Raw genomic sequence first — 14,191 nt, forward strand, 5'->3', positions numbered from 1 at the left:
GATATGTTGTTATTCACACCTCAGCACTAAATATAATGGATTTGAGTTTGTCTTTGTACAATTAAATCAGTATTAAGATTATTCTTATCTGTATATGTGCGGACACCTTGAATAAGCAGACAACTAGATTTAACGGACACACTCATCCAAAAGCCTTTTTATCCAAGCGGTGCTGCTTTTGGTAGCTCTCGTCAAGTGGACACCTCTCGTAAGTTGGCATTTTTTCTTGTCTTGAGCATGTTAATTGTGAGGTTCAACTGTATACATCAGAATACAAGCCTAGCCAGGGCCAAGTTTGAGGTCCCCTTTTAAAACTAGAAACTAGCAGAAATAGCTTATGGCTTGTTACACTTTTTGCCCTTTTGTGGAAATGAAATTCTGTCTACTGGCTTGGAGGACATGGGTGGCTGCCAACAGAGAACATAAAGTACACAATGAAGTTCAATAATTATATGAAACAAATTTCTTTAATTCTCATATCTGTACAATAGTACAGGTAATAAGTATTCTAAAATGTAATACATAACATTTAGTATTCAACAATTTATTTACAATTTAAAGAAAATGAAATAAATATATCATCAACAGACACATTTTAAGTACATTTAAGTGTTGACCTATAAGTTTATATACAAGATGGTAGATGGTAAAAGTTACTAGGCTCAAAAGTTCAATACTAAACTAAGTTACTAGGTGTTGACCTAAACAGTTTAAATTAATTTGGTAGATGGTAAACTAAGTTACAAGGTGTTGACCTAAACAGTTTAATTTATTGTGGTAGATGGTAAACTAAGTTACAAGATGTTGACCTAAACAGTTTAATTTAATGTGGTAGATGGTAAACTAAGTTACAAGGTGTTGACCTAAACAGTTTAATTTAATGTGGTAGATGGTAAACTAAGTTACAAGGTGTTGACCTAAACAGTTTAAATTAATGTGGTAGATGGTAAACTAAGTTACTAGGTGTTGACCTAAACAGTTTAATTTATTGTGGTAGATGGTAAACTAAGTTACAAGGTGTTGACCTAAACAGTTTAATTTATTGTGGTAGATGGTAAACTATGTTACTAGGTGTTGACAAACAATTTATATACAACATGGCAGATAGTAAACTATGATTCTGTGACGTGAATATCGTCATTCACACATGGTTTGTTAGGGTTGTTTGCTATCAGCCAATCAGCAAGCCAGGTCTAAAGAAAGAGAAAACAATACTAAGTTAGTGCCAGTATTTGAATACTGTAAACATAGTATGGTCTGCTGAATTTTTGTAATTGTGAATACACATGCATTTTCAATTATAAATGGTATATTGTTATACACAATTTGTGGGACCAATAATGCTACAAATAAACCTAGCCAGTAGAAGAGGACAGTCAAAGGTGTGACAGGAAAGATATCATCAAGAAAGCATGAAAATCGGTTTAGAAGAACATGATGACACAGAAAGAAGTGGAAAGATGCTGTAACAGCAGAAAGTGACAGTAATTTAACCCCTCGGAAGAGGGAGAAAATTGACTTTAATAAAAGACGATGTTGATGATATTTAATTTAATGACATTCTCTATACTTACTATTGGTTCTTCTGGTTTTTGTTTACAAAGGCTGGTTAAGCCTTTCAGTAACGTTGGATTCACCAACTTTGCTAGGTAATCTTTCGCTGCTTGTCCTGTTGGAATAGGTTCTACTATACCTGAAAGAAAAATTGATAGTTTAAAGTAACGCCAATGGTTCCCATAAAGAAATATGGACGAAAAGAGGTTTAGGTTGATTATTTAGAGGATTTTAGATTTTAAAATTTTGAAGCTGATTTCGTTGGCAGAAAAATACTCAAGCATGACCCATACCGGAAAAAGATATATTTATAAATCTTCAATAATCAGAATTAGTAGGTGGAGTACTGTACATACTTTCTGGAAACATAAATCTGATTTCTCGTTCAGCTCCGTCGTGGTCGCTGCCATGAACTGCATTTCGTTGATCATCTGTACCGTACAGAGCTCTGATACTGAAAGACAAACAATGTTTAAAAAACGTACAGTAAATGATCATACCCAAATAAAAGCTTTTGAACAAATTGCAATAATAAATGCATTAATATGTAGAAATTTTAGTTTGTAAAACATCTTATAATCTCCCAATATATTTGTTTACAGTAGGTTACATTTATCGAAAAATGCTTTGTTCTTTTTTTTACATTGGGAATAAAATACGCCGTGGTTAGGATTCCGGCACCGGAACTCAACTGCCCAGCGTTAGGGGATCCGACACGCTATTGCGCATGCCCAGAGCGAGGTAATCGGCGACTCTATACTTATCAACAACGGGCCAGCGGCGATGGATCATTTCATAGCTGCGCCACACGGCGAACTAGCCTAGTAGATGCCTACTAATATGGGATCCACTAATCTAGAGGCTAGGGCTACCAGTTAGACGTGACCAGTGGGCCTATAGTATTTATTTTGTAATTAAAAAGTGGTTGCTTCATTCATATATAAACTTCATATCATTATGAATTATATAATTACATGACTAGTACAGACTAGTTTTATGATTTTTCATAACGCATTATGTGTACATAACAACATGCAATCGCAAGTTGATTTGTTGACGGCAGCCACCGCGTGGATGTGAAAAAACTGTTCGGGAAGTCAGGGTCGCAACGCTAAAAACAGCATTACGATTCTTATCTTAGATAGATATACTGATACTTATTAATATCATTATAATTATTTTAACGCGTGGCGTAGTCGTATTTTTAATTATTAATTCATATATGGCATAGGCCAAGTTTCATCCATCGCTCTCTCGCTCGCGCAACGACTATCTAGGCTACAGTAAATCCCTATAACACTTCGACTCTCCGTGGTGTGGTACGTGGTGGTGTGGCACTATTAGTGTAAACTATAATTCACTTCCCAGAGCTCTGGGCATGCGCAATAGCGTGTCGGATTCCCTAACGGTGGGAAGTTGAGTTCCGGTGCCGGAATCCTAACCACGGCGAATAAAATAAGCTTTCATAGAAATCTGATTCATTGAGTTTAAACTGCAGTTTTTGAATCAATATTACTTTTTTCTAAATATTTTTCTCGGGACATGTTTGATATAAAATTATGGACACTCCTAAAAAGAAATGTTCACGAAAAGAATGTAGGAGATCAACGTGGACACATTGTTGGGTCCCAACGAAGGCCTCTTTATAAATAGCCTATCTTTACCTATCTGGGTGGGTTTCTCTGGCTCTAAAACAGTTTGGAGGTCCAATCAACTCTCGCCAATACTCTACAGCATTTTCTCTTGCTAGAACCATTGCAACAATTGGACCACTGCTCATGTATGCTACAAGGCTTGGGAAGAACATTTTGCCATAATGCTCAGCATAGAAATCACTGGTTTGCTCAGGTGTCAAATGAGCTCTTCTTTTCTATTTATGGATAAAAAAAGTTAAAAATTATTAATATATTATTAATAATAAAATAATATTATTATATTAGTTAGGCCTAGCCTAGGCCTACTAGACTAGGCCCTAGCTAGGCCTGGCCCTAGTAGATAGGCCTCTACTAGCTAGCTAGACTAATACAATAAAGGCCTAACCTACTACTGTACTAGCTAGAGACCTAGTACAGTAACAGTCTCATGATTCATCATGATCACCATGGCTAGCTAGGCCTAGGCCCTACTAGCCTAGAGGCTAGTCTAGGCCTAGCTAGCTACGTAGGCCAAGGGAGATCCGGCCTAAGCCCTCTAGCCTCCGTAGAGCTGAGGGAGGTCCTGACTGGCCTGAAAAAACAACATAAAAACAAACCTGTACAATTGTGAATCCAGAACGTTTTATTATCTCTTCTATGTCTGTTAAACTTTCAATAGCATCTGGTTTAATTATCGCTAATGTTCGCTCAACATATATTTGAGGAGGCTCCATTTTTTGTAAACAATAATCAAGATTTAAAATCGTTTTACATCAAAATTTGAGTGCTTGTTGGCATGCCGACAATCTACAATATTTATATACCGCGCCCCCAACGGCAAACTTTTTTTTCATGGTGAGCAGCATGCAGCGCTAGCTTTGCATGATGATTTATGGATAATGGAGTTAACCATGGAGTAAAGACTATACCTGATGGATGATTCACAAAAGAGTCCAAATAAAAACACAAATAACCAAAACAAACAAACAAAATAGAGTACTGTAATTCTCTTACAGTTTTTTTGTTTGTTTTAGAAAGTACCCTAGGCCTACCTGCAATTTTGTTTTCAAGATGTATTGAAGAAGTATTTGGCTTGTTTTTTGTGTCACACAGCACATAATTACAGTTAGTTAGTGATAATTCATTATTTGCTAAATGAAAACAGAAAAAACACTTATAGAGCATCATCATGAGGGTAACTATCATGAGCACAGGACTCAGCCAGAAATTTATTACCAAAATTATTGGATATACTGTATGAAATTTAATTTCCTATGTGCTATTGTAATATTCTTTAAATACATGAGAGACGTTTCTAGTAACACAATGCTTTCATTCGTTAGTTAGTTATTCGACATCATTGTTATCACAATCATTCGTGAGGTCTTCTATACTGAAGCCATGTTTTAGAGGTCTCTTGCCTTATGGGTATCCTACATACTATAGAGGGCGACATCATAATATATGGTGCCATCATATAACACTATGTCTGAAAATGTGTTAACGCCCTCTATAATTAATTCTGAACGTAAAAACTCCTCCGCCTTCAACAACAACAACAACACAACGATCAAAGCACGTACCGCTCTGTGTGTGTAGTTAAGTTGACGCTCCTACAGGTTGCAGGAGGCGATGTAAAACATTTTATAAGCAGTAAGTATCTCAATGTTTGTGTATTATTTTGCATGACCTCATGTGTGTTTTATATACACGATCAATATTATTCTTGTGTGTTTTTTTAAGTTGATAATGATATTAATTTAGATCCCGACCACTGCACTGCTACCACTCACTGGAACGCCTATTGATTCCTCGTCCATATCACCTCCAGAAATTCCTCCAGAAGCCTACCTGCCCTGCCCCGGTGGAATTGTGGAGGCTAAAGTGTGGTTTCATGTAGGCCTAGCCTAGGCCCTGTCTGTGTGGAAGGCCAACTTGTGATGCAGTACTTCTGTATATACAGTACAATAAAATATATAAGCCTTTTAAACTATTTTAATGCCTGTTTTCCCCCTGGGCCCTTGGCAGTGGTTCTCTGTAAGCTCCCGGGCCACTGAGTTTAGCCAGTAAGCGCTTTATAGCTGTTATGCAACTGCCTATATATTTGCATAATTCCTAGGAAAGCTGATTTGGTATTACTTTTCCTAGGTATAGAGGCCAAGCTTATAGCTTTATAGGCCCTCATTCAAATAAAAATTGGATGTTCTTTTTACTTTACATGGAGCAAATTAACTGACTTAAATATCTATGCACAATTCGTCCATAATTGATTATCTTGCAGTTTTATGAGGCTAATTACCGGTATGAAGAGATGTCATACTGTGAGAATAAAAAGACACTAGTCACTATACTATATGTAGGCAAAGTAAAAATATGAAAGCAGGGAATTTTGATTTACTTTGGGCTCTATTTGTACTACTTTGTGATAATCATTGGTTTAAATGAATCAAGTGTTATTAAAACATTTTTTGTTGAATATGCCAGTTGAATGTCACATAATAGTTATCCACAAATGACCAAACATTTTTAAAAAGAAATTTACAGTATTTACCTAAAGAACTGTAATTTAGAAGCAAAATGGGGTTTTGGTTGAATTTAATAACCATTTATTTTGCCATTTATAACTGAAACCATTGATTTTTTTCTGTTTTTTTTTCTACGGAAGTGATTAAAACTACAAAATAATCTATTCAAAGTATGATTTTATTAATCTTTATTTTTCATGTATTTGGGGGACAATACATCTTTAATGCTTCATTGTTAAAGATTATAATCAGAAAATTGCTTATAGAAAAGAAAATAAGCTGTTCAAATACAGTACAAACTAGATTTGAAAAAAGTAAATTTTTCCTTGATTCTTTCAGGACAATACTGTATACTGTACCTCCACAAACTACCCCAGACAACTATGTGACTATTAAACCCTACTGCCCATATTGATGGATAATTGCCTTGGGATAATTGTTATCATAGACTGTGTTTCCACAGCCAAAACAAAAAAAGTGTGCATGATCAGTCATTACCAAACAACCAAGTGCCCAATCACAACACAACAATTTGTCCTTCAGGTCAAAGGTTAAAAATTATCGCATTTATCCGATAATTATCCGATTTGAATGAGATAATTATCGGTTAATTTTTTGCGGGTTGAAACACGGCCGTAGGGAATAAATTGTTCCAAGTTGGTACAGTATTCCTCCTACAGTAAGGAGATACAATAGCACTGGTGGAATTGTCAACAGTATTCTACTGTGTAAAGTTGGTTGTCCAGTGGGTACTATAATGTTTAAGTTTGTAAATAAAGCAGTAGGTGTCCATAGTGTTTTTTGATAAACATTACACAAAATTTATTTCTCAGAGTCTATTTCATTTTCATTCATTTCATTTATCTTTTTATTTCAGAATATCATGGTGACACTGACATAATATTATATCCATAGCAAAAGAGAGAAAAAAAAAAATCTTAATCTAACAGCTCATAGAACAAAAACAAAGATATGTAAATATATAAAGTCAATGCAACAAAGCATTCCATTGTATGTGCATTCTTGACACATTAAGAACGTGGCGATTAATAGCCATGATCAAGGAATTACAACTTGCGTTCACACGATTTTTAAAACTAAAAACAGATTTTCTAATGAACTCATCAAAGGATGGGACGTCATTTAAGACAAACATCATGCTTGCACTACAATGTCTAGGCTGCTTCAGCAGCAAACGTAAGGCATTGTTAAATGTTATAACATACTTTCAGTGATCTCAGAGTGCTCTTATTATATCTACACCATAAGGTTGAAAAGTACATGCTGACACAGTAACTCTTAAATAGATAACATTTAGTCTTTTAGTAGAACATTTTCCAAAATTTCTAAGAGAGTTGGCCCTAATCAAATAGATCGATATTGACGTTTGATGTCACTTTCATCACTTTCATCACATGACCAAGATAGGTTATTGAATTATCAACGATTAGAGGTGCCCCATTTAAGGTAATATGTGGAACACCTTTGAGGTGCAAGCATTTGGATTTGGTTTCATTAAAAGTAATATCATGGTCACTAGCAAAACCTTCACCGAGTCCAATTAGGCTTTGTAAGCCAGTCACTGACGGAGCCAAAAGGACCAAGTCATCGGCAAAGCTTAGGCAATTCAGTTTAAGACTGTTCAACAGTTAACGGATCAGTGTACACATTGTAAAGTAGAGGGGACATAACGCCTCCCTGGCGAACCCCATTACGAACAGTGAAAGAATTGGAAACGGAACTTCCCCACCTGACAACAAATTCCTGATTCCTATACCATGACCGCAGTATCTTAACTACAGGTGAAGGGGTACCCCTGTCAATTAGGGTCTTGAAAAGTGTCCAGTGTTTCACTTTATCAAATTATTAGTTTGAAAATAAAAAACTAACAAATAAAAAATATAAAAAAAACATTTAAAGCTCTGTCCACACTATCAAACTTTGTGACAAAAAATGTGATGTGCCCAATGGTAGTAATATGCCCAAATATGATAGTGATATACCCAGATACTGTATGGTAGTGATAATGCCTAAATATGGTACTGATATGCCCAATTATGGTACTGATATGACATCATCGTGTCCATATGGGCATTTTACTTTTCACTTTTTCTATCCAATTGACATTTCTTTTGAGTTTGAGTTGATTGCTCTTGTCTATGTAATGGCTAAGCCTAACCTACTGTACCACTACTACTAGACAAGTGTTTATTTTACGTATAATTTTCTACTTTTTTATAAACTGTACACCATTTTTAATACGGGTTAGAGCCAATTTTTTCGATAAATCTATAACTATATCTTTGTATCTTTATTTTATAGACAAGAAAAATACATTTGCACTTGTAGCCAAAGGCTGAATTGCTGCATTTTTTTTACAATAAAAATACAATTAGATTACAACATTGAAATATTAAAATGACATAAAAAAGTTAAAATTCATGTACTGTATTTAAAAAAACCATCGATATCACAATAAAATTACAACATTGCTTGTAAAACCTGCTTTGGAAGAACACTGACTATACAATGTATTTGCTGAAATTAATACAAATATTACTGTGAAATAAAAATTGCTGTATACAATACAATTACTATAAAATTATCATTTAAATATTAATTTTAAGGTTATTATTTTCAACAGAGTTCTGCCTACTGTATCCTGCCTTAAAGTGGACTTAATATAGAAAGCCATCATGGACATTCTGTAGCTTTCTGTGCGATAGTTAACCTTTGACCTACATGAACAACCCATAGTCAATCCAAATGCAAACTCATCGTTTCCTTGGGAAATTGGTGTGACACTCATAGCCGTTCTCATTGAGGAAGTCAGTTCTTTTGAATGTCACCATTGTTGCTGTCAAAAATGCTACATTGAGTTTTCTTAGATCACCCGGTGCTTTTAGGAATTTTACACGGATCTTTATTTCACGTTTTATTTCACGTTCAATTATCATGGGAGACCACGCAGAACTTTTGGCAGAAATGCCGTCCTTAGAGAAAATGACTATTCAGGATAGGATTAAACACGCAAAGAAACGAAGACAACAACAACTAAAACGCTACCATAACCACGAGAAAGATCAGACAAAGAAGCAACGTAAAGGTTTTCACGAAGAGGAATTAAAGAGAAAATACTCGATATATTTTGTGGAAAATGTGACATTATTAGAAGCGGCGGCAAGGGGCGATGTTGACGAAGGTAGGTTTTATAATTTCATTCATTCAAATATTTTACATTTTTGAAAAGTTATTTTTATTTTAGTATTTGTGTATTATTTTTTAAGCAAATAATTAGACATTTTCACATTCAAATTTGAACGTTTTATAAACACAAGTCTTTAAAGATGGATTGTCCCCAAAAAACATGAAATATGAAGATTATTTATAATCCGGCTTTGAATACTGTAGGTTATTTTGTAGTTTTAATAAAGTTAATGTTTTCACTTATAAAATAACATAACAATTTGACAATCTTTTGCTTTAAATTACAGTTTTTTCATGTAAATAAATGTTTATTTTTTGGATATTAACTATTCAACAAACAACATTTTAAAATTATTTTTTAGGGGGACAATACATCTTTAATTTTAAAACTTAAAAAGCTTCATTTTATATACAGTATATAATAATAAAAAGTTTTAATTATAGAAACCATTTATCCCTAAGACTTTGAATTGTTACATTCTTTGACGTTCATATTACTGTACATTGTACAGTGAGAGGAACCTTTAAGATTTTCTATTAATAAATTTATTTTGATAAATAGTCCTAAATTTAGAATTTTCTTTGAAAGGAATACAGTACTTGGCCTAGAATTTGTCAAAAAATTGCGTAGGATAAATAGCATAGAATTTGACACCTTGCAATGCAGGCAGAATTAAATGTTATGTGTGAGCTTTATATTATAATGACTGGGTAATTCCTATACTGAACACTGTACAATAGTGCTGTGAATGGTGCCTACATTTCATGAGCACTTGTTTTACAAACATTCTGTTCAAGTTTAACTTAGATTAGAATATGAATTGTTATGAATATTTTGTTATACAGCAAGTACAGGTACTTGTACCAATTCCACAGAAAGCTGTGCTAAATATGAGGAAAATATAATAGGTCTGTTGAGCTTTAAATATTCCTCCCTTCAGGCCGTACTTATCGGTATTCCAACGTATCAAATAATGTAAAGTTAAATTTAGCCTCGGCTAGCTAGACTATTCTAGTCTGTAGAATTCCTTGAAATTCGTCTTCTCTTCGAAAAAACTTCGTGTCTGTCAACTACGACGATACGAAAAGAAAGGATGACGGTATTACGTGGGAGTGGTCCCACTAAAGGGCGCTATAGCGGACTGTCCCATTTATCATGGAGGTGAGTTACCGCTAAATTCTTCTTTTCGTAATTGTTTCGCACTTCGTGGAAAAGGGCTTATGTCGTGTTTATCCAGGTAAGCGGCACTCATAGACTACCAACACCATTTCTGGTTTGTGTAATTTTGAAGTGAAAAACATTATTTCAAATTAATAACCGAGTTAGGGTTACATTTACAGTAGGCTATCATGTACAGAAAAACCGAGTTCCAATCCTGATACTCCCAGTTCAATCAGCTGTAAAGAAAATAAGGAGGAGGTGGCATGAAAAACCTACCGAGAACCCCTACAACAGAGTAGTACAGTCTATGAATATTTAACACTATTTTTTAGTCTGCCATACAAAGTCTAGTAGTAAAATCAACTGTACAGTAGGCCTAGACACTGATAGTAATTCCCTGGCTCAATCACTCCAGATGGCTACTGTAGATTCTTCTTTTGTGCAGTGTAGGCTGATGTAAAGAAACAAGTGCAATAGACAATATTATTCATGCTGAAACATTGTGTATCACATCTTAAGTAGCAAACTCATTAACAGGCAATTTAAATCAATTTTCTAATAGATTAATCCTGACAACAAGGCATGGCTTTTTGGGCAAGTGTTACTGTACTACTGATAGTAGCCTGCCCTATTTCTCAACTACAAAATTCTAGAGTAGCTTGGTCCATACCATTAGTGTACTGTAGGATATCCTAATTAAAAGAATGGGTGTGAATGGGCAGAGTGTACATCTTCGGATGTCTTCATAATTGTGCATTCAGCTACAGTAAACATTGTTAAGTTAAAGGGTGGTACAGCATGCTTATTTATAACATAACAGCATTTACTGTATCCAGCTGCCATTCAGGCACTGAATGCTTGTCATTATACCGTACGATAGTGATGTGACACTTTGTAAATTTTGTTTTATTTTGTTTTTTTTATTTTCTGTTTTTGTATATCTCAGACAGAGCAAACATAATTTTAATCTATGTACTGTACATTTTATGCAAATGGAAGAAATTTTACACTGATGAATGAATGAATAAATATTAATTCCAGTCGAGAAGACATATTTTCTACATATTTTCAAAATGTCAATGATTTTCTGTGCTGATCTGAGTGACTGGTTGTTATTCGTTTATAGAATCGTTCTTTAATGACATTTTGTTTGACAATACAATACAACATTGTATCCATACAAATCACATCATCCAATTGTCATTTCCTAGTTTAACCTGTCATTGTCACATGAATAGATTTTCTGCTATGATATACTTTGAGCTATTAAATCCTGTTTATTTTTTCTATTGGTGTGATCTATACAGTAGGCTGTAAATAGGCCTATGGAATCAATATTTTGATTGTTCTAAATCATATGGGCTTCTAACATTAACAATCTCAGTATAGTATTTTGTATCAGTATAGTACTATATCACCCCTACAGTAAGGGGACCCAATAAACTGTCCGCTTATTAGGAGTTTCTCCTCTGTATACAGCAGGGGGTTTTCCCTGCATACTGTAGGGGTTGGTCATTTTTTAAAACATTGTTGCTCCCATAATAGAGGTGTCCCTTTAATAGGGATGTCACAAAGGATGCGTTCTACTGTACTGTATACTGAATGCCTTATTTTTGGGATGTATTATGTATCGTTTTATATTTTATATTAATAATTATATTATAATTTAAAGCATCTTTGCCACATCTCTGTTTTTAATTAAACTACGGCCTTAAGGTATTAGTTATTCAGTAGGCCTAATTATATACAGTAGTAAAAATCTGCATGATGACTGTACCGTAGTAAACAGTGGTAAATTTTGCTCGCTACTATAGCCTACAGTAGGTCTAGGTATACTGTAGGTATATTGTAGATTGCTGAGCAGAGGACAGTGCTTGAAGCAGGCATACCCTTGATGTACAGTATTCTCATTTTCGCCAGATTCTATTGAATCTTTGGCTTAACATTTGGGGTTTTACTAAGTATAAATTGGTATCTTTTACAACCAATATACTGTTTTAGGAATTAATTAATATAATACTGTGCGTGACTCGGTCTATAATCTGTTTTGTTTGCAGTTACCACTTCTATTGCAGCAATTATGTTCCGACTACAGTAGACAAGTAAATATACTTAGTATCGATCTAAACATTATTCTTTGGTTACCCTTCCAGATTTTGTATAATAATAATATCCACTGTACTGTAGATATACTGTTAATATTGACACTCTGTTGACCTTTTTAAACTTAACAAATTGAAAGAAACAGGGACGTTGGAACAAATATTATTAATATTTGCAATGCAATAGTCACTTGGCAGTACAAACAGGAAATCAACTGTAAAGAGTTTTTCATTTTCAGAGGCTTAAAGTTACTGTATAGTTACCCCAAGTCTCTATGTATTTGGATGTATTTTAAAACTGTGCGATACAGATATCAGCAGCAGTTTTGATTTCTCATTGCGATTCCAGCCTAAGTATAGGTATGACATTCTACGTATGTCAAATGTGTTAATAACCTCAACAAAACATTGAAACTAATGGTATTATATATACCTGAACAGTAAACACAAAATTTACAAATAAAAGTATATTTTACAGTAAAATAATAACAAATACAAAGTTTTTAAAAATTAAAAATCTGCACATATTTTATGCTTAATATTATTATTATTATTAATAGTACTTTTATTTTTCTGGTGTGTATTTTGCCTCACCACATTCTATTGACATTCAGTAACTGTGTAGATTGTAAGTTTTCCATGTTCTTCTAATAACTCATTTTTGGTAGCTTGAAAGATCCTCCCTTTAGCAAATTAATGCAAGTATGAAGTAAGTAAAATCTAGACAAGGAAGACACTTAATAATAATACAGATAAATCTTACAATTACTAAACATTTTCTGAATTAGCATCAAATGAACTTTTTTGCAGCGAAACATTTCCTTTTCTTATTTAAATGAATATTACCATTATTTCCTGGAAGATTTGAGGTATTCCCCCTTTTTAAAATTGTACTCTCATTCATATTAAAGACATATTTATACCATACATCTGCATTTACTTAGTTAATTTAAATAACTATTAACGCAGCAACGAATTATTTTATTTATAAATATTTTTTATTTTGAGTCACTGTCTGATGAATTGGGTATTTCCTAAATTGTTGATTGTTGATGGTCAAATTGCTTGTCTGATTGTTTTACATCTTTACATTAGACTTTCAGTGTTGCTTTCGTATGTCGATCTGTTAGATAGCAAGGACCCTATCAATCTCGATTATTAGTTTACTGTTATGGTAGGGTTTGCTCACTCACCCTTTAGTGAGTATACTGTACATGACTGGTTCTCGAAAACATGGTTGGTTGGTGAGGTTGGTTTAGGACTGTTATGAAATTCCATTTACATCTTGATGACGTATAAGAATGTTAAATGACATGACAGGTTTCAATGGGAATACAGTAGTACAGTATAATCAGCGATAGTACAGAAAGTATGGATAGAACTATAATATTTGGCCTTTTAAGCCTACTGTACCGTACCGTACTGTAGATACTAGAACATCACTGGTTCTCAAATATCACAATTTGATTATGAAAATAGCAAAGATCCAAATTGATACTTCCTAATGGCAGGAATCCACATGGCACAGATCCATGTATCAGTATTTTCAAACACCAACAAACATTGAATACAGAATACTGTAGGCCGGCCTGGAGTAGGGCATGAGGTCTGGACCCCCTATTCTATTTTGCAAGGTGCTTTATTTACACTACAGTGGAGGTCACTTAAGTAAGATATTTCCCTTAAATATGAAGTATTTCCCTTAAATTTTATTCATTTTAGATAGGAGATATTTTTAATCTAGTTTCCCAATAGCCTAAGTGTGAATGTTGAATATGGCCACTGGTACTGTAAGTCATGTGTTGAATTTGTATTTCTCCCTATCATGAAATATCTATAGCAAATACACAATATGTGGTTTAATTCAAATCATTATTGGCAAATAAACAGCGTACTTCCTTCTTCATATCCTTTCTCCTGAGTGTTGATATTTATCCACTACTTCCTGGTTTTGTTGTAGGCACTTCGTACCACTGAGCACTCGCAGTTCAAAGTAGATTAATAGTA

General features: G+C 34.0%; 2 protein-coding genes across 2 annotated transcripts in view; one reads left to right on the forward strand and one right to left on the reverse strand.

Annotated features, from left to right (window-relative positions):
• Nucleotides 1-479: 479 nt before the first annotated feature.
• Nucleotides 480-3,956, reverse strand: LOC140056466 (nucleoside diphosphate kinase homolog 5-like). Its single transcript, XM_072101835.1, has 5 exons — nucleotides 3,806-3,956; nucleotides 3,219-3,424; nucleotides 1,911-2,008; nucleotides 1,575-1,693; nucleotides 480-1,193 (listed from the first exon to the last, which is right to left on the reverse strand). The coding sequence occupies exons 1-5, from the start codon at nucleotides 3,920-3,922 to the stop codon at nucleotides 1,113-1,115; spliced, it is 621 nt and encodes a 206-aa protein (XP_071957936.1). The 5' UTR covers nucleotides 3,923-3,956; the 3' UTR covers nucleotides 480-1,112.
• Nucleotides 3,957-4,761: 805 nt separating this feature from the next.
• Nucleotides 4,762-14,191, forward strand: part of LOC140056731 (uncharacterized) — a 47,431-nt gene continuing 38,001 nt past the window's right edge. The window contains exons 1-2 of the mRNA XM_072102204.1: nucleotides 4,762-4,841; nucleotides 8,358-8,915. Of these exons, the coding sequence (XP_071958305.1) occupies nucleotides 8,669-8,915 (247 nt within the window). The 5' untranslated portion in view covers nucleotides 4,762-4,841; nucleotides 8,358-8,668. The remainder of the gene's footprint in view (nucleotides 4,842-8,357; nucleotides 8,916-14,191) is intronic.

Source organism: Antedon mediterranea, chromosome 8 (assembly GCF_964355755.1).
Source record: "Antedon mediterranea chromosome 8, ecAntMedi1.1, whole genome shotgun sequence".
Classification (NCBI taxonomy): Eukaryota; Metazoa; Echinodermata; class Crinoidea; order Comatulida; family Antedonidae; genus Antedon; species Antedon mediterranea.

Bases quoted from the DNA above. Each gene is read 5' to 3' on its own strand.
- LOC140056466 (XM_072101835.1), bottom strand. From the start codon at position 3,922: ATGGAGCCTCCTCAAATATATGTTGAGCGAACATTAGCGATAATTAAA. The intron at 2,009-3,218 runs GTAAAGATAGGC...TTTGTCTTTCAG, and splicing joins AGAGAAACCCACCCAGATAG to TATCAGAGCTCTGTACGGTA. The intron at 1,194-1,574 runs GTAAGTATAGAG...CTCTTTCTTTAG, and splicing joins AAAAACCAGAAGAACCAATA to ACCTGGCTTGCTGATTGGCT.